This window comes from Schistocerca americana, chromosome 1 (assembly GCF_021461395.2).
Source record: "Schistocerca americana isolate TAMUIC-IGC-003095 chromosome 1, iqSchAmer2.1, whole genome shotgun sequence".
NCBI classification, from domain to species: domain Eukaryota; kingdom Metazoa; phylum Arthropoda; class Insecta; order Orthoptera; family Acrididae; genus Schistocerca; species Schistocerca americana.
In genome coordinates this window covers 34,394,350-34,416,178 of record NC_060119.1, presented here as the reverse complement: position 1 = coordinate 34,416,178, position 21,829 = coordinate 34,394,350, and the positions used below count along the sequence as shown (strand labels likewise).

At 42.5% G+C, this 21,829-nt stretch overlaps 1 protein-coding gene across 1 annotated transcript in view; it reads left to right on the top strand.

Moving 5' to 3' along the window:
* LOC124546553 (protein flightless-1) overlaps window positions 1-21,829 on the top strand; it is a 204,465-nt gene that overhangs the window by 57,650 nt on the left and 124,986 nt on the right. The window contains exon 9 of the mRNA XM_047125044.1: window positions 19,280-19,350. Within this exon, the coding sequence (XP_046981000.1) occupies window positions 19,280-19,350 (71 nt within the window). The remainder of the gene's footprint in view (window positions 1-19,279; window positions 19,351-21,829) is intronic.

Here is a 21,829-nt window from a genome sequence, read left to right as displayed (position 1 = left end):
CTCAGCTGCCATCGGTGTTGTCACTTTCCGCAGCTATCGAAGTCTTCTGGCTCTTCGTCTTGAGCAGATTTCAGAGATGACGGGATTTCATGCATTATTCAATTGGAAACCACTGTCACGGTTCATTAGATTTCCCGGAATGCATATTTCAACAGATTCTTTGATAATGGCATCCCAAAAAGTTGTTGCTGTGGCCAAAATCGAAGTTTTGTCGTACTCCACTGAATGTCCGTTAGAAATACAATGTTCCTCAACTGCAGACTTACTGGGTTGCAGTAGACGAGTGCAACGTTGATGTTCTGTACAACGCTCTTCCACTGTATGCGTTGTCTGTCCTACGTAGGCCATACCATATTGACACAGTATTTTGTGAATTCCCGCCTTCCGCAGTAACAAATCATCCTTCACCGATCCCAGCAAATCCGAAATATTAGAAGGCGGACAAAAAACCACTTTCACATGAAAATTATTAAGAATCCTCGCTATTTTGAAGCAGATATTTCCAACGAAGGGAAAAAAAGCTAGGGACTTTGCTGGTGCGTTCTACTCTTTATCCACTTCCCGGTTCCTGGCCCTAGTTGAGAAGGCCCTGTTAATTTGCTGGGTCGAGTACCCATTGTCTCTGAAAATCGTCCTCAAATGTGCAAGTTCCTTAGGCAAATTCTCTGCATCCAACACCATATGTGCCCTGTGCACAAGGGTTTTAAGTACACTCATGGTCTGGGATGGGTGATGGCAACTTGAAGAATGCAGGTACAAATCAGTGTGAGTGGGATTACGATAGACAGAATGTCCCACCATGCTGTCACTCTTCCGTTTAACCAAAACATCCAGGAATTGAAGGCAGTCATTTTTCTCTAGTTCCATAGTAAATCAAATATTCTCATGGTTGGAGTTAAGATGATCAAAAAACTCCGTTAACTTTTCTTCTCTGTGGGGCCACACTATGAAAGTGTCATCGATGTATCTGGTGGCTAACCTTTATATGGAGGATTTTGAGGAGAGAGCATTTGAATCAGCAGTTTGTAAACCAACTGTTTTATGGAGATACGTCGATGAAGAGCCAGAAGACTTCGATAGCTGCAGCCAGCGACGATACTGACAGCAGCTGAGTATTGCAGTCCACCAGTGAGAGCGCTGTCACTGGGCAGTGTGGCTCTTCTGTCTCTGCGACTGCATCGCATGCACGGCAGTACTATCAGCGCACTATGTAAGCTGGAGCGGAGAACGTCTTCGTCAGTCCTCGTTCGGCTCACCTGAAGATGGGTGGCAGTTGTCCAGCCGAAATATCGTGCAATGAAGTTTACGACGACTGGCTGCAAGCCTGAAATCTTTTTGAACAGTTGATTTGTTGGGAAAATTTCAAATTTTACGTAATTCAGCATTGATGGAGTGTTGAGAAATTTTACTGAGAGTTTTTTTTTCTGTTATTAAATTTGATTTTCTTATGCCAAGTTGCTAATTTGTCTTGTGACAGTGTTTACTGATTGTTATATTCTTCTTCCTTACTTTTCGATACACCCCCCCCCTCCCCCCCCCTCCTGGATGGGGGGGGGGAGGGGGGGGGTGTAGAAGCATATATCAGTAGGGGTAAGTTACATACTGCCTACAGGAAAATTAGAGAGACTTTTGGAGATAAGAGAACGACTTGCATGAATATCAAGAGCTCAGATGGAGAACCAGTCCTAAGCAAAGAAGGGAAAGCAGAAAAGTGGAAAGAGTATATAGAGGGTCTATAATTGAGGGCAATATTATGGAAATGGAAGAGGAAGTAGATGAAGATGAAATGCCAGATAGGATACTGTGTGAAGAAAGACCTAAGTTGAAACAGGGACCCAGAAGTAGACAACATTCCATTAGAACTACTAATAGCCTTGCGTGAATCAGCCATGACAAAACTCTTCCATCTGGTGAGTAAGATGTATGAGACAGACGAAATTTACTCGGACTTCAAGAAGAATATAATAATTCCAATCTCAAAGAAAGCATGTGTTGACAGGTGTGAAATTACCAAACTATCAGTTTAATAAGTCACAGTTGCAAAATACTAACACGAATTCTTTACAGATTAATTGAAAAACTGGTAGAAGCCGACCTCGGGGAAGATCAGTTTGCATTCTGTAGAAATGTTGGAGCATGTGAGGCAATACTGATCATGCAGCTTATCTTAGCTTCTAAGTTAAGGAAAGGCAAACCTACGTTACTAGCATTTGTAGACTCAGAGAAAGCTTTTGACAGTGCTAACTGGAATACTTTTTTTTAAATTCTGAAGGTGGCAGAGGTAAAATACAGGGAGCAAAGGCTATTTACAATTTGTACAGAAACCAAGTGGCAGTTATAAAGAGCTGAGGGACGTGAAAGGGAAGCAGTGATTGAGAAAGGAGTGAGATAGTTGTAGCCTATCCCCGATGTTATATTATCTGTATATTGAGCAAGCAGTAAAGGAAACAAAAGAAAAATTTGGAGTGGGAATCAAAATCCATGGAGAAGAAATAAAAATTTTGAGGTTTGCCAATGACATTGTAATTCTGTCAGAGACAGCAAAGGACCTGGAAGAGCAGTTGAATGGAATGGACAGTGCTTTTAAAGGAGGATATAAGATGAACATCAACAAAAGCAAAACAAGGATAATGGAAAGTAGTTGAATTAAATCAGCTGATGATGAGGGAAATAGAATAGGAAATGAGACACTTAAAGTAGATGAGTTTTGCTATCTGGAAAGCAAATTAACTGATGATGGTTGAAGTAGAGAGGATATAAAATGTATACGGACTATGGCAAGGAAAGCGTTTCTGAAGAAGAGAAATTTGTTGACATCAAGTACAGATTTAAGTTTCAGGAAGTCCTTTCTGAAAGTATTTGTATGGAGAGTAGCTATGTGTTGAAGTGAAACATGGACAGTAAATAGTTTAGACGAGAAGAGAATAGAATCTTTCGAAATGTGGTGCTACAGAAGAATGCTGAAGAGTAGGTGGGTAGATCATGTAACTAATGAGGAGGTACTGAATAGAATTGTGGAGAAGAGGAATTTGTTGCAAAACTTGACTAGAAGAAGGTATCAGTTGGTAGGACACATACTTAGGCATCGAGGGATCGCCAATTTAGTATTGGAGGGAAGCATGGAGGGTAAAAATCGTAAAGGGAGATCCAGAGATGAATACACTAAGCAGATTGAGAAGGATGTAGGTTGCAGTAGCTACTCGGAGGTGACGGATAGAGTAGCATGGAGAGCTGCATCAAACAAGTCTCTGGACTGAAGACCACAGCAACAGCAGTAACAACTACTTTAACATTTTAATAGATGTATGGCGTCACATACAAATGTGGTAATTTAAGAGCATCGGCATTGTAGTTCTCATTATTGATCCTCGAGGAACACCATGTTTAATTAGATTACATTCTGCTAAGTATCTAAATTAATATACTACAATGTGGAAAGGATGGATTGCTACTCAGACTGTCGGAAATTATAATGGGCCCATATTGTTTAAGTTGTCTCTCCCATCTTTTTTAATAGTTGGAATTATCTTAGCAACAATGTAGGAAAAGACAGATTGCTGCTTACTGTAAAGAAGACACATTAAGTTTCAGACAGGCAAAATTAACAAACTTGGGTAAAGCTTTCGGCCACAGCCTTCATCAGTAAAAGAGACACATACATAATGCAAACACGCAGGCAAAGTCACCTCATGCACACATCACCGCCAACTCGAGCATCTCGGGCTGGAATGCAACTATCACGTGGGCTGCAAGCAGCAATTTATTTGGGGCAGGGAAGGGGAAAGAATAGTAGTGCATGTGTGGGGAAAGAGACGAACGCTGTCTGGTGGAAACTGCAATGACTAGAATACCAACAGGTGCAGCGTCTAGACATCGAGGGACAGGAAGGCGGGGAGAAAAAGGAGTGAAAAAGGAGAGGAGTGGGGGAAGTGGGCTGGTCTGTTGGTAGAGGCCAGCAAATGTACTGGATGGGAGACAAGAATGGGGAGGAGAGTATGTAGCAGAGGAGGTGGAAACTGTTGTGTGGAGGGTGTGGAGACAGTATGTTACTGTACGGGAGCAGAGAATGCATGTGAAGGATAACACTCCTGTGTGCAGTTCAGAAAAAAAGATGGTGGTGGAGGGAAGGATCCACAAGTCAGGTAGTGCAGTAGCCCTTGAAATCAAGTTTGTTATGTTCAGCTGCATGTTGTGCCACAGGATGGTCTGCTTTGCTCTTGGCCACAGTTTGGCAGTGGCCATTCGTCCTGGTGGACAGCTGGTTGGTAGTCATACCAATATAAAGAGCGATGCAATGATAGGAGCAGAGCTGGTAGATGACATGGCTACTTTTAAAGGTTACCCAGCCCATGATGGAATAGAATAAACCCGTGAGAGGACTCGAATAGGAAGTTCTGGGCGGGTGGATTGAGCAGGTTTTGTACCTGTGTATTCCACTGTGCCTTGTGGCAAGGGGTTGGGATTGGGAGCAGCATTGAGTTGGACTAGGATGTTGTGGAGGTTGGTTGGGTGATGGAACACCATTTTGGAGGGTGGGAAGTATCTTCGTTAAGTCTGGGGGATAGTGCCTGCCTGTGAGTACCTTGGTGGTACCCTCAGCATACTGAGCATGGGAATTTTTGTCATTGCATGTACACTGGCCCCAGGTCACCATGCTGGATGGGAGGGATTTTTTGGTGCAAAAGGGATGACAGCTGTCAAAATGCGGGTACTGTTGGTGGTTGGTGGAATTAATGTGGACAGAGGTGCAGATGGAGACATCAGAGAGGACAGGGTTGACATCTAGATCATGAAGATATCATCAACGTACCTGAACCACACTAGGGGTTTGGTATTTTTAGAGGCAAGCGAGGTTCCTCCAGACAACTACAAAAGTGATGGCATAGAAGGGTGCCATGTGGGAGCCCATGGCAGTGCCACATTGTTTATATACCATCCATTCGATGGAGAAGTAGTTGTGGGTTAGGATAAAGTTAGTAAGATGTATGAGGGATGAGGTAGTGGGTTTCAAGTCTGGCGGACGTTGTAGAAGATAGTGTTCAATAGTGATAGGATCATAAGAAAGAGGGATGTTGGTGTATAGGGAGGTGGCATCAACAGTGATGAGTAGGGATCCAGGAAGTAAAAGGGTCGGGATGGAGGAGAGTCAGTGAAGGAAGTGGTTTGTGCCTTTGATGTGGGAGGCTAGATTACAGGCAATTTGTTGTTGTGGAGGTTGGTTGGGTGATGGAACACCATTTTGGAGGATGGGAAGTATCTTCGTTAAGTCTGGGGGATAGTGCCTGCCTGTGAGTGCCTTGGTGAGACCCTCAGCATACTGAGCATGGGAATTTTTGTCATTACATGTACACTGGCCCCAGCCACAATGGGATGTCAAGGTTTGTTGGGTTTGTGGAGTTTGGGGAGCACGTATAAAGTGGGTGTGCTGGATGTCATAGGGGTGAGGAGGGAAGTGGATTCAAGGGAGATGTTCTGGGAAGGCCTTAAGCAGGGGTTGGAGGTTCTGTTGGACTTCTGTGATGGGATCACTCTGGCAGTGTTTATAAGTGGAGCAGTCATGTAATCAACGGAGGCCTTCTGCTAGGTGGTCACTGCAGTTCGTAACAACAGTAGTGGACCCTTTGTCTGTGGGTACAATGATTAGGCCACAATTTGTTTTGAGGTTGTGTATGGCTGTTCTTTCTTCTACTGGAAGGTTGGTGTTCTGAGGGAGGGAATGGGGAAGGATGGTAAGGCTAAGTTGGAGGTAAGGAATTCCCAGAAAAGACCAGTGGTTGGGTAGGTGGGAGATAGGGGAGGATCATGGTTGGATGGTGTTATGGATTGGAAGCAGTATGATTCAGTGTTGGAATTAGGGTGGTTCTGCTTGGAAGGATTGGTGACAAAGAAGTGCTTCCACTGCAGGGATCATGAGAAGGAGAGCAGGTCTTTGACAAGTCCAGCATGGTTAAATTTGGGTGTAGGACTAAAGGAGGCCTTTGGATAGGACAAATTTTTGTTGAGCTGAGGGTTTAGGTGGAAAGGTTAACAACAGAGTTACAGGAATGTTATGGCTCTGGATTTGGTGGAGAGTTGGTAGGGAATTTTGGGGGATTTGCTAAGTTGAAAAGGTCAGCTAGGCAGGATTTAGCTGCTACGAGAGGTGGACGAGGAGGAACATTTGTGGTGCAACAGGGTTGGATAGTGGTGCCCCGAGGCAGCAGTAGGACATCAAGATACAAAGTACATGACTTGTAAAAATAGGGAAGTTCTGAACTAGTCAGCCAATAAATAAATAGCAGCTTTCGTGCTCAAAATTAAAAATGTACTTTCATCACTGTCCAAACTCTATGAGCCATATGGCATACCAAAGAGAACTAGTATGGGAAAAAAGGTACACCGTTCCAGCTAAGTGGAGCCTATGTCATACACTTAGTTGGAAGTAGTGGAGAGAGTAGTTGACAAGTCAGAACATAAGCATAGATGCTAAAAAAGATATTTGGGCATGGGAGGAATGGGAGAGGAAGAAAATTGTGAAGGCGAATAAAAAACTAATGGAAAGAATAGACGATAACAGAAATCACAAAATATGAAATACAGAGTAAACTCAATTAAGAAAAAGTTATTCATCAAGTTGAGAGGAAACACTAAGTTGTAAGGGAGTTGTAGGAGAGGGATACAAACAGCAGTAATATAATAAAGACTAGCATAAGTTCAGACTGGGTGATTCAAAGCTAACATCAGTGACACAGTATTCTTTTGACTATCCAAGGGCCTCACCTTTAACCCTACACCAAAATTTAACCATGCTGGACTTGTCAGAGACCTACTCTCTTTTTCCCGATCCCTGAAATGGAAGCACTCCTTTGCCACCAATCCCTCCAACCAAAACCACCCTAATTCCAACACTGAATCCTGGATCTTCCAGTTCCTACCACCATACAAGTATGATCCTCTTCCCTCCCACCTAACCACCCGCTGTTCACCTTCCAGAAATCCTTTACGTACAACTTAGCCTCGCTATCCTTCCCCAGGTCCCTTCTTCGAAAAATCAACCTTTCCGTAGAAGAAAGAACAGCCATACAAAACCTCAGAACAAGTCCTGACCTAATCATCCTGCCTGCGGAAAACTGTTCCACCACTGTTATGAACTGCAATGATTACCTGGCAGAATACCTCTATCTGACTCCTCCATTTATAAACTCTGCTAGAGTGATCCCATCCCAGAAGTCCTAAACACAACCTGAAATCCTAGCTTAAGGCCTTCAGCTCTTTCCAGAACATCTCCCATGAATCCATTTCCCTCCTCACCCCCTATGACACCCTGAACACCCACCTTCTACATGCTCCCCAAAATCCATAAACCCAACAAAACTGGTGCAACAGGGTGCAGCCAACTGCAGGTGGTGGCTCATGTCAGCTCTAAGGACATGTGTCGCTATGGATCGCAAGAGATTCTCTCTGGTTTCCGGTGGCTATCTGAGTTGGTGAAAACTGCAGGACCGATTGCAGACCTTTGGTACAGAGCCGAGTGGAGGGTCTGAATCAGAGGCTCAGATGGCTCTTCGACTGTTTAGGCTGCATATTCCTTGACTTGCTCCGTAGGGCAGTAGGGTTTCGGGATCCGCTAAATTGGTCAGGTGTCCACTACACACAGGAGGTGGTTGCACGGGTGGCAGGGGCTGTGTGGCATGGACTGGGCGGTTTTTTAGGTTAGACAGTCTCAGGAAAAATCAAAAAGTGCTCCAGTCTCAAAGGGTACATGGCAAAGAAATGACGAGAATCGACCAAGCAACAGTTGGTATTGTTGTTGTAAATTGTCGTAGCTGTGTTGGAAAAGTGCTAGAGCTTCAAGTGCTGATAGAAAGCACTGAAGCTGAAATCATTATAGGAACAGAAAGATGGCTAAACACAGAGATAAATTCTGCCGAAATTTTTATAGAGACACAAACCATGTTCAGAAAGGATAGTTTAAATGAAGTAGGTGGTGGCGTGTTTATGTCTGTTGGTAGTAGCTCATCTTGTAATGAAGTTGAAATAGATAGTTTCTGCGAATTGCTAAGGGTAGAGGTTATACTCAACAGCTGTACCAAAATAATAATTGGCTCCTTCTACTGACCCCCTGACTCAGATGATATAATAGCTGAACGGTTCAAGAAAACTTGAATCTCGTTACAAATAAGTACCCCACTCGTACAGTTATAATTGGTGGAGACTTCAATCTACCCTTGATTTATTGGCGAAAGTACATGTTCAAAGCCAGTGGTAGACAGAAAACATCTTTCGAAATTGTACTAAATGCTTTCTCTGAGCATTACTTTGAACACTTAGTTCATGAGCCCACACGAATTGTAAATGGTGGTGAAAATACACTTGACCTCTTAGCCACAAATAATCCTGATCTAATAGACAGCGTCATGATGGATGCAGGGATTAGTGAACCCAAGGTCATCATTGTAGCAAGGCTCAAACCCATATCAACCAAAACCACCCAAAATAAGCGCAAAATATATCTATTTAAAACAGCAGATAAAAATTCGCTCGATGCCTTCCTAAGTGAGAGTCTCCATTCCTTCCAAGATAATTATGTAAGATATGGCTCAAATTCAAAGATACAGTGTCGACAGCAATAGATAGATTCGTACCGCATAATTTAATAAGAGACGGGACTGTCCCACCATGGTACACAAAACACGTCAGAAAACCGTTGCAGAAATAATGAAAAAAGCTTGCCAAATTCAGAAGAACCACCAACAGTACCTGCATTTTGACAGCTGTCATCCCTTTTGCACCAAAAAATCCCTCACATCCAGCCAGTGTATGTGCAATGACAAAAATTCGCATGCTTGGTATGCTGAGGGTCTCACCAGGGCACTCACAGAAGGCGCTATTTATTTATTTATTTTTCCGTTTGACCAAATTAAGGAGAAGTCTCCATGGTGATGGAATGAGTCAATACACGAAATTATAACACGATAGTAGAAACAGATAAAATGAAATATAACAAACATATTCAGGTGACAATTCGTAAGTTTAAATAAAGAAAATCAACAATGTAACACTTTGAATTTGCTTAATTTTTCAGCTCTCCCAGGAGCTCCTTGACAGAATAGGAGGAGTGAGCCATGAGGAAACTCTTCAGTTTTGACTTAAAAGTGTTTGGGCTACTGCTAAGATTTTTGAGTTCTTGTGGTAGCTTATTGAAAATGGGTAGAGCAGAATACTGCACTCCTTTCTGCACAAGAGTCAAGGAAGTGCATTCCACGTGCAGATTTGATTTCTGCCTAGTATTAACTGAGTGAAAGCTGCGAAGTCTTGGGAATAAGCTAACAACAAACGACATTAAAGAAAATATATACTGTGAGGGCAATGTCAGAATTCCCAGACTGTTGAATAGGGGATGACCAGAGGTTCTCGAACTTACACCACACACAGCTCGAACAGCCCATTTTTGAGCCAAAAATACCCTTTTTGAATCAGAAGAATTATCCCAAAAAATAATACCATATGACATAAGCGTATAAAAATATGCGAAGTAGACTACTTTTCGTGTTGAACTGTCACTTATTTCAGATACTGTTCTAATGGTAAATAAAGCAGCATTTAGTTTCTGAACAAGATCCTGAACATGGGCTTTCCACAACAGCTTACTATCTATCCGAACGCCTAGGAACTTGAACTGTTCTGTCCCGCTTATAATATGCCCATTCTGTCTGATCAAAATATCAGTTCTTGTGGAATTGTGGGTTAGAAACTGTAAAAACTGAGTCTTACTGTGATTTAGCATCAAATTATTTTCCACAAGCCACGAACTTATTTCATGAACTACATTATTTGATACTGTTTCAATATTACACACAAGATCCTTCACTACCAAGCTGGTGTCATCAGCAAACAGAAATATTTTTGAATCACCTGGAATACTAGAAGGCATATCATTTATATAAATAAGAAACAGCAGTGGCCCCAGCACCGACCCTTGGGGAACACCCCACTTAACAGTGCTCCATTGGGACTGAACGTCACTACCACTCTCAATATTGTGGAGAATTACCTTCTGCTTTCTGTTCTTAAAGTAAGAGGTGAACCAATTGTAAGCTACTCCCCTTACTCCATAATGGTCCAACTTCTGCAGTAATATTTTGTGGTCAACACAGTCAAAAGCCTTTCTTAAATCAAATAAAACACCTAGCGTTCGCAATCTTTTATTTAATCCGTCCAAAACCTCACAGAGAAAAGAGAATATAGCATTTTCAGTTGTTAAACCATTTCTAAAACCAAACTGTACATTTGACAGCAAATTATGTGAATTTAAATGCTCCAGTAACCTTGTATATACAACCCTCTCAATAACTTTAGCAAACACCGATGGCATAGAAATAGGTCTATAATTGTCAACATTATCCCTGTTTCCCTTTATATAAAGTGGCTTCACTACCAAGTACTTGAATTGGTCAGGAAACCGACCACTCCTAAAGGAAAAGTTACAGATATGGCTAAGTACTGAGCTAACATACATAGAACAATACTTCAGTATTCTGCTAGATACCTCGTCATATCCATGAGAGTTCTTGGTCTTTAGTGATTTAATTATTAACTCAATCTCCCTCTTGTCAGTATCGTGGAGGAGCGTTTCAGGTAACAGCCTCGGAACACTTTTTTCTACAAGCGCTATATGATTCCCTGTTGGGACTAGGTTTCTATTTAGTTCACCTGCTATATTCAGAAAGTGATTATTAAGTACTGTACATATATGCGACTTATCAGTAACACGGACATTCCCACTACGCAATGATTCTACATCCTGGACCTGTCTCTGCAGACCAGCCACTTCCTTTACGACTGACCATATGATTTTAATTTTATCCTGAGACTTAGCTATTCTATCTACATACCACATACTTTTTGCCTTACTAATAACTTTTTTAAGCACCTTACAATACTGTTTGTAATTGGCTGCTGCATTTATATTTTCACTGTTTCTAACGTTTTGATATAATTGCCACTTTGTTCTACAGGATATTCTTATCCCTCTAGTCAGCCACCCAGGCTGCCTGTTTGTGCTAGTATCCCTCAGACTTTGTCTGCAAACAGATCTCCCTTGCCATTTCCCTTCACACCCTGAATCCTCCCACTACACCCAAGAATCAGCCCTTAAGGAGTGTCCCCTTTGTCACCCGATACTTGTCCGGATTGCAACAACTGAGCCACATCCTTCTCCTGTGCTTGATTACCTATCATCATGGTCTGAAATGAGGAACATCTTAATGAAGATCCTTCCCACCCTCCAAAGTGGTGTTCCATCGCCCAACCAACCTCCACAACATCCTAGTCCAATTCAATGCTGCTCTCAATCCCAACCCCTTGCCACAAGGCACAGTGGAAGAAGACAGGTGCAAAACCTGCTCAATCCACCTGCCCAGAACTTCCTGTTTGAGTCCTTTCACAGGTTTATCTTATTCCATCATGGGTTGGGTCACCTTTGAAAGCAGCCATGTCATCTTCCAGCTCTGCTCCTATCATTGCACAGCTCTTTATATTGGTATGACTACCAACTAGCTGTCCACCAGGACGAATGGCCACTGCCAAACTGTGGCCAAGAGCAGAGCAGACCATCCTGTGGCACAACATGCAGCTGAACATAACACACTTGATTTCAAAGGCTACTGCACTACCTGACTCATGTGGATCCTTCGCTCCACCACCATCTTTTTTTCTGAACTGTACAGAGGAGAGTTATCCTTACCACACATTCTCAGCTCCCATACAGTAACATACTGTTTCCACACCCTCCACGCAACGGTTTCCACCTCCTCTGCTATATACCCTCCTCCCCATTCTTGTCTCCCATCCTGTACATTTGCTGGCCTCTACCAACAGACCAGCCCACTTCCCCCACTCCTCTCCTTTTTCTCCCCGCCTTCCCGTCCCTCGACGTCCAGACGCAGCACCTGTTGGCATTCTAGTCATTGCAGTTTCCACCAGACAGCATTCATCTCTTTCCCCACACACGCACTACTATTCTTTCCCCTTCCCTGCCCCCTTACAAATTGCAATTGTATTCTGGCCTGAGATGCTGTAGTTGGCTGTCATATATGCATGAGGTGTGCTTCCTTGTGTGTTTGAATGGTATATGTCTCTCTTTTACTAATGAAGGCTGTTGCCAAAAGCTTTATGCAACTGTCCTTTAATTGTGCTTGACTGCAACTTGATGTGTCTTCTTTAGGATAAGTAGCAATCTGTCTTATCCTAATTGTTTATATTCCTTCGTGGAGTTTCTGTTGTTGGAATTATCTTAGAAGTTTTTACATAAGCGTAGTTGCTTGCTTGGGGTGAGCAGTCAGATAAGTGTTATGTGCTTCATTTAGGTTTAGTACACTCTTCTGTAACAATGTGTAGGGACACCATCAGTCTGTGCAGAGCTGTAGATAGTTAGTCCTTTTGTTACTTTTACCATTTCATCTTGTATGACAGTGCTGATGTACACTGACCTATTCTGTGTGCTTATTGTATATTTGTCGGGCTGGATGTTTCATTTAAGCTTGAATTTTTCACATTTTGTTCAAAGCCTGTGAAAAGTTGTTAATGTGCAGCTGTTTGGAGGTGGATTGTTAAATTTTCTATTTATGTGTGATAGTGTTGATTTTGCTAATGATTCTGTTTTCACCAGTCCCTATATTTTTATGTAACTCTCAGCGTGAATTTTGCCTTATTTGTTCTGTTGCATTCTTTTTACCTCTCTTATTACTGTCTTTAGTGTTGTGAAATTCTTTTATAGTAGTTGTGTAATTAAGGTGAAGAATTATAAACAGTTGCACATTTAAGTTTTCCCTTCTGACGTGGTATCCTTATTCTGCTTCTGATCCAATTGTTTATTCTAGAATTTCCCTTGTGGTTACAGTTTTCTGGTGAAATGCAATTTGAAAATAATGGGTCAATATGGGGTACAAGTCCAACAAATAACTGAAAGTGTGGACTATCTTTGTGTCTATGTTTTTGATGATCCAACAACATCTTTGTTTATATGTTCATCTTGCCTTTGGAGGATCTCTCTTTTTTTCTCCATAGTGTTTTGTTACTTGATTTTTGGATTTGACTAAAGTAATAAAGTCATAATTTTTACAATGTCTGTATTCTGTTGTGGCTTATAGTTTCCACAAGTGATCACTCTGACGATAACAGATGCTAAGCTAATCAAGAGCAAGATCATTTTGCTAACTAACGTGGACACTGCACCTCCAAGACACATATCATATATGTTTCAGAAGACCTTTAGACTATTCCACAGACTATATTAACTTCTGAGGGAGTTCCGACACTTCGCATTGTATACAGTTCACAGCTGCATTACGCCTTCCACACCGCATAGTAAATTTGTCACACCTGCTGTACATGCACAAGAGCTTTCTTTTGTGGCCTAGGGCATCTCAGGTGATAACATGCAATTTGTTCTCACTGTTGGAGTATTGGACACTCAAAATTTATTGTTATTATTAGATGTGGTGCAAAAGAAACAACCTAAGAATGAATACACATACATAAAGAACTGTTTCCTTCATCAGTTGCACAAACCGACAGACATCAGCATGCAACAAGTGGAAACTGTTAGTTATGGAGTACCTTCCGCTTTTTACATCATCTGCCATCACTGGTTTCCATGACTGAGGTTTCTGATACCACATTCAAATAAATTTGGATGAGCCAGTTACCTTTTGTGGTGAAAAACGCAATGATTTCCAGTATCTCCTCACCTTTCGGCTCATAATTACTGATAGCAGATCAACTTTGTCATTCTTGAGTATTCAGTGACACAATTAGCCCCCATAAAGTGGAAAACATGGCATTGTGGAGATGGTTACGGGCACCAGTGCTAAGGAAGAGCAGCACTCACTTGCGGAACAAGTGAGTGCACTACCTTGCTGAGTCGACACTCTTCAGCAGTAACTACAAGGAGCTGCAGCCACTTCCAGCAGCACTCATCCTACCAGACACCGTAGTGCACGAGCTAATGTCATCTAGCATGCAAAACCGTGTCAGTATCATTATTACTTCGGAAACTTTGTGCATAAATGTGTATTCCCACATTATTACCCAAATGGTAGCAACAATCGGAATTAGGCACAACTGATCGCTCAGTTACTGCAAATAGTTTTGCCCCCACTAGAAGAAAGTGGGCTGCCAGTGCTCCACTATGTGAGAACAGCGTACTCGCTTGTACTGGCACTCTGTCTGTTTCAAACACAGCTGACGGGCACTCTATTCTTCACAATGTTCTAACATCGCAATGACTGCACATCAAGGATAGATGGAATGAGCTAGTTTATGTGATTGACACAAGTTTCAGTGCCCTACCTACAATGCCAAGAAGTCGTTTATCATGGCTCACAGCAGTGCAAAATTTGAGAATTCCTATGTTCTGCCCCCATGATGCAGTCATGAATTTACGATTCTCACAGAATTTTCAGTGAATTATCCTGATCTCTGACATCACTGAGCCCATAATCAATGCAGATTTTCTCCACTGTTATGATGCAATTGTGTCCGTATGGGAGGCTGCACTTCGCTAGAACAATGAAACTGTACATGGACACATGATAATTTTGCAACACATTTCTGTGTCTGCAACAACCACACTCCCACATGAGAGGACTTCATCATCAGCAGAACACCTGCCCTTGGAACAGTTTCAAGAAAAAAATAACACTGTACACCTATATTCCTACTGTGGCAGGGGCGTGTGCTGCTTACAAGGTCCTTCGATTGGCTCCTGGTAAATGTGCTGCTGCAAAGAAAGAGAGAAAGAGCATGAAGAATTGTTGGCTATGGTGGTCAACAGACATTCTGACGGCTCTTGGGCGTCACCCCTACATTTAGCTCAAAAGACAGTTCATGGTGTTGTGTGAGGTCTGTCGCACCCTGAATTCACGCATCACACCTTATTATATCCTGTTCCACACTCACACGATTTTACGGTCACTCTGGCAGGCTTGCAAATATGTAGTGTTGTTGAATTCCTGAAGGCTAATCATCAAATTCTGGTAGCACCGTAGGATGTACGATAGACAGCAATAATCACACCTTTTGGTTTGGCCTCTTTGAATATGTTCGGATGCCATTTGGTCTTCAGGATGCCGCAGAAACGTGGCAGCGTTTTGTCAATGAGGTCCTCCATACTCTGGATTTCTGTTTTGTGTCGCTTGCAACATGCTGATTTTTTCTACATCTGCAGCTGAGCAAAAATTCACCTACAGACTATCTTTCAGAGGCTTTCCAACTAGGGGTTGAAGATAAACGGTGACATGTGTGCTGCTCAAAAGAGGCAATGGACTTGGTGGGACATGGGATGACTCCCACAGTTATTAAGCTGTTATGATCTGACATGGACTTGTTTCAGTCAGTTCCCCTACCAGAAACATATCAGCAATTATGCCATATCATAGGTGTAACTGATTTCTACAGGCGCCATCTACCATGAACAGTGATGTTCCAGGCAAATCACTCAGCAGCGCTTTCCGTCAATAGTTCACAAGGAAAACGTCCAATCGTGTTGACACCTGAAATGTCTGCTTTCCAAAAAGTGAAAGCCTCCTTGCAAAAGGCAGTTCTCCTTGCTCACCCTCTGTCTTCAGCGCCACAGGCTGCGGTTGTAGACGTTAGCCAGGTAGCTATAGCTACAGTGCTGTGACAGAATGTAAAAGGGTCATGACAGCCCCCTCGATTTTTTTTCTCACGAGTTGTCTGACATGCAGACTAAATGGGCTGCCTACGACCATGAAATGTTTGCAGTCTACAAAGCAATTAGATATTTCCGACCACAATTTAAGGGATGCTGCTTCACGCTCTTTACAGACCATAAACGTATTTCATTGGCATTTAACAAACCACACAGTTTGGCTCTCCTTAGCAGTTTGTCCAGTTAGAATGTGTCACACAATTCACTACCAATTTCTGTCGCATGCGAAGAGTTGCAAACATAGTTGGTGACTACTTCTCCAGAATCAACACACTCTCAGCAAGTGTGTATCTAATCCAGCCGGCTATGGCACGGGGAACAGTCGAGAATGTACATGAGTTCCTTATGAAGCAATGGGAATGCAGCTGCAACAAGTACCTACGGACAACTTCCTGATTTTGTGTGACATTTCACATAGCTGACCTCGACCTTCTGTTACTTTCCATTGTAGGAAGCGATTCACAGTCTCACACATTCTGGAGCCAACACAACTATTCATATGTAACAGACAGATATGTTTGGCTGGGGGTAGGACATAATTGTCATTTGTTGGTTAAGACATGCTTTCCTTGTCAGTTGGCCAAAGTCAGATGCCACATCCATGAATCTCATGGTTCCTTTCGACAATCAGTAGGCCATTTTCCTCATGTCCACAGACGCCCTCCAGGGCCATTACCATGGTGCAAGGATTCAAAGATATTCTGATGGCTATTGATAGATCAAAGTCCTGCCTACTATGGAGATTTCTGAAGAGACAGTTGCAAGAGCATTTTTGACAACATAGATTTCGAGTTTTTGGTGCTTGACAGATGTGACAACAGATCAAAGCTGACAATGTGAGTCTTCTTTGTTCAATGAACTAGTTGATTTATGATAGTTCACTCATCAGTGGTTCTTCAGCTAGCATCTTCTACCATCTGGCAAGCAATGGCATGGTAGAATGCTTGAACAGAACATTCAAGTCGTCATTAATGTGTCACAAGTTGTCCTGGTTGAGAGTATTGCCACTGGTATTGCTCAGGCTGTGGACTGCTTTCAAAAGCTACCTCAGCACTTAAACAGCAGAAATGTTATACGATGAAACTCTAAGACTCCCATCCTAGTTATTTCTGCACAACAGAGAAATGAAGCTGAAGATTGTTGCTCGTTGGTGTTACAAATTACTACATCACATATTTCTGACATTCAGTGGTGTCTCATTGCCATGCAAACTCACCCATTTTTCTTCATAAAGATCTCTCTCTATGTACCCATGTCTTTCTCCATATGGATGTCATTAGAGCACTCTTCCAACTGCTTTACAGCAGGCCCTTTCCAGTTGTAGAAAGAGATACTTATATAATGAGGCTCTTAGTTAATGCTTAGCCAAACATGGTTCCCATTGAACTGGTAAAATCTGCATACCTGCTTCTGTTGGGTGACACTGTGCAATGGCAGCCTCTCAATTGGCCAATACCTTCTCCTAGATCTTCTCCTGCTGAGCAGGCCCCCATGCCACTGGCTCCAGATGTCACACTGCTGTCGTCAAAAGTGGAGTCAGCCACTGCAGATGCTCATGTGTTGAAAGCCGTTCTCCACTCAACGAGCACTCACACCCACTGATATCAACACCAGTTCGCGCGAGAGCATGCAAGATAATGGTACTTGAACTCCGCTCTACAGGAGGAGGGCTGTATGGCGATGCAAGCAGTCCAACAAGTAACGAAAAATGTGTACTGCCTTTGTGTCTATGTGATGGATGAGCTAACAGAATCTTTGTTTACGTTCTCATTCCTTTTTAAGGTCTCCCTGTTTTCACTACAGAGTATAGCGTTCCCTGATTTTTGCTGTTGTTTAAGGTAATAAATTTATGATACGAGGGCCATTCAGAAAGTAACCTCCGGTTGATTTAAAAAAATACACCAAGTTAAATAAAAATATTTTAATATATACATCTTACAACTACATCTTTGCACTATTTTTCTACATAGTCTCCATAGCGATTGAGGCACTTATCGTATCTCTTCACAAGCTTTGAAATTCCTTCTGCATAAAAATCACCCGCTTGTGCCTGGAGCCAGCCTGTGACCGCATCTTTGAGCTCTTCGTCGTCATCAAACCGCTGTGACCCGAGCCATTTCTTCAAATGCATGAAGAGGTGATAATCACTTGGCGCCAGGTCTGGGCTGTAAGGTGGATGGTTGATAACGTCCCACTTGAAGGACTCAAAAAGGGCCGTTGTTCTGCGAGCAGAGTGAGGACGGGCGTTATCCTGCAAAAAAACGATACCGGAAGTCAGCATACCACGGCGATTGTTCTGTATAGCCCGTCGTAACTTTTTTATTGTTTCACAGTACACGTCTTGATTAATGGTCGTACCACGATCCATGAATTCAACCAACAACACCCCTTTGGCATCCCAAAACACCGTTGCCATCAGTTTTCTGGCAGAAAAATCTTGCGAGGCTTATCTTGGTTTGGTAGGCGAATTTGAATGTGCCCACATCTTTGATTGTTCTTTTGTCTCAGGGTTCACGTACTTAATCCAGGTTTCGTCACCGGTCACGATTCTGTTTAACAATGGTTCTCCTTCGTCCTCATAACGTGACAGAAAGTCAAATTTTAATTCTTGAATATATGTTGTTCTCAGTACTGCCGTTTAATAGAAAATACTTTCAGGATTAATGTTAGTTGTTTCTTAAGTGTTACGTAAAAATGAAATGTACTTCTTCCTGATGTGAAAACATATTACTGTTAGCAGTATTTTTAGAGCTAACAGTAATGAGAGTGGCTGCTTTGTACTAGCAAGAAAACCACACACAGTTCACCATGTGGCTCAAAGTGAACGCTTAAGTATTGAAAAACATTCTGAACACTGTGCTGTTGAAATCAAACAATCTAAATATACTGTTTGTCTAATGGCAGTGTAAGTTATCTCAATATATGAACAGAGTTAAAAGTGTTATCTGTTTTTACAAATACAAATGTAAAGAGATCATTTTATGATGATATTTCATAAATTTCACAAATATCTCATTCATGGTGAGTGCTGTCAAAAATTTCTTGACAACTTGCAGTACCCAAAACATAATAATAGAATCAACTATGATAACATATAATTCAAATACTTAGATGGTGTGTTCTTGGACCCATAATTTGTCTTCTTTATTAATATTCTTAATTAGTCAGTGACCTTCTTGACTATCCAGGTTTCCTTTCAAGTTCCTAGTTCGTGGTAGTTAAAGTCCATGTAATCATTAGTTTCATCTACAGAAGGTATATCAAAGACCCTGAGATTACCAGCATATTTAAAAATCTATTGCAGTCTCGGTCCCGAGACAGTTGTACAAAGAATATTGTTCTTACAATATTAAGCTGGCTAAATGGTATAAGTGTACAGTAAAATATGGCAAAGCAATTTTAATTTAATATATTGTATTCCTATTTGTAATTAACATATTCAATTAGACCACTGAGCTGAAAAACCACTGAAATATGTTTATGCTGGTCTTTATTCTTTTGATCTTATTGTTTTGCTCTGTTATGTTTACAACTACAGCTCTAATTCTTGATATCGTCTCTTTACAGGGAATGAAGGATGTTGCAAAAGACAAAAACAAACAGAAGACTGCTGAAGAAGCGAAAGCTGTATCGCTGAAGTAAGTGATAACTGTCATGGGAAACAAAAAGAGAAAAAAATAGATTTTTACACTTAATTACAGCATATATTGATTTACTCCTTATGAAATGGATTACACTTTATTCAATCAAGTTTGAACTATCTTCAGGGCAGTAAACTCCCCCCCCCCACCCAAATTCCTCCTCCACTGCAGGTGCCCCCCCCCCCCCCCCCTCCCCCCGGCAACTAATGGAAAACTCAAGGGTGAAATTTAAATGATGGGTGAGAAGCTGGATCACCACTCATCAGTAAGCCAGAATTCCTAGTAGTTTAAAAAAAATGGTGCACATTGTTCAGAGCATAATTTAGACGTGTAAGACTGCGCATTCATTCATTCGCAAATTGTGTTCCATAAATCCCATCGTGAGTGACAGATTTCAGGGATGTGGGAAGAGTCAAATTGTACACCACATGACAGAAATGCTGGCTGGTACAAAAGCTTCAGGAGGTGACATGTGTAGTACTGCCCACAGATGCACATAAAAGTGACACATTACCTAGTGTTTCGAACTAACAATTTTATTCATCAGGGAGGGGAGAGGGATTGGTTGGGAGGAATGTAAAAAGGATTGGCTGGTCACTCAGATTCCAAGAATGAGAGGAAGCCACTTGTAATGAGGATGAGGAGAGAGTAAGTCAGAGATGGTACATTGGTAAAACCTGTGCCATCTTCAGTCCAGAGATGAGAAGGGAAGTGTGAAAAGTAAATATAGATTAGAGGGAAGAGAGGTGAATTATGCAATTAAGAAACAGTGGGAAAATGGACCAAAATGTGTCCTGTTATCATCTGAAACATTATGAGCATCTGCTTAACAGCATTGTGGTCCACCTCTGGAATGCAGTACACCAGAATTTTGCATGGCATGGACTCTACTTGACCTGGTGCACTGACTCGGTGATGGGGCAGATGCTGCACAGGTTCTTCATATGGCCGTGGTGGAGAGCAAGGCCAGCCAGCAGCGTCCTCCATCTCTATGGTGTCCTAGTGGCAGTTGTAGGTTTGCAAACTGGTGGCAGCAGAATTATGGTGACTGAAACAGACTGGGTGTCACTTAACAGCAGAGCTGGTCAAACGTTGATGGGCTGGTTCACGTATCCTTTAGTACTGCTTCTCTTTGCTGGTTCCACAGTAAGAGTGTTGCATAACAACCTCTGGAGTGTGTTGATGTCTGGGAGATGTGGCGTAACCAGCAGTAGGTCAGCAAAGCTGCATCAGTTCATAGTTCTGGTGCTCATAGTCTTTACTACACAGGAGCTGATCACATAGTTCAATGACCAGCGTCTGTTGTCTGGCTCTGACCTCATTGCAATTTTGGACTGTGACATCTGCTAAAAGTTCTCGTGTAGTTTTGTCCCCCTTTCAAGCCAATGATGGTGTATCCATACATGTCATCGACCTGGCGTAACAAGGAACACCATTCATATGATCAGGCAACACTGATGATTCTGTGCCCCCTGCAATCACAACTGAAACCCCCAGGGGACTGGCCGCTCTTTGGTGGATTTGTGCTTGGCTATCATGGGGCCCCATCCTTTGCAGCATCTTTTCCCTTCCATGCAGTATGTCTATCCTCTTGCTGTTCTTTTTCCCCTCCCTTTGGAAACATGTCTGTGCTATTTTTGGAAATGTATTCTGTATTTTCGGTAGTCAATATCAGAACACTCTCCACTGTTTTTCGTTCCTTTTTTCTTTCTTTGTTCACTTTCTCCTGTCCTTCCTCCGCTTTCACATTTGAGGCTCTTCTTCTTCTTCCTCCTCCTCCTCCTCCTCCTCCTCCTCCTCCTCCCCCGCCCCCCCCCCCTCTCCTCCCTGTGCTCTCCTGAAGGCAGGCCTACATGTCTGATGCGTAACAGGTGACTGAATAACGCGTAATTCCCATCCCTGGGTCAACAGCTAGGGCTCAAATGTACCCATGGTACAGGCCAGGCCCAGGGAGGGGTGATTGCCTGAGCAGCAACCATCCCAAATTGCCGATTGGTCCCTCTGCCAGGTGTTTGGGAGGTGTGACCTGAGGTGTGAATGATCGCCTAAATTGGGTGAGGCCCCCTCTGAGAGAGGGACCCCCAGTTGGAAGGAGTGCGCTATGGAGACGCTGCCAGTCGTGAGGGATTTTCTCGCAATGAGCCAATCATTATCTTTACAGTCCACGTGTACCAAATGTAAATGGAATGGAGCTCCCGATTCAAAGACCCTCCCGTCTGCACCACTGTTCCTCACAGTTTCACGTACTCGTATTCCGAAAGGAGTTGATGCAATTGCTGGCCCTGTGAAATCTTGCTCTCTCTTACGCAATGGCACTTTGCTTTTGGAGAATACTTCTGATTCTCGAGCACAATAACTGCTTGCTGCTTCGCTTCTCCACGGCTATTCTATTCGTGTCGAGGCCCATAGAACTCTCGAATTCTCCCCGTGATGTTACTTGCACTAGGCTGCTCAGTGGTCTGACAGTGGCAGAAAT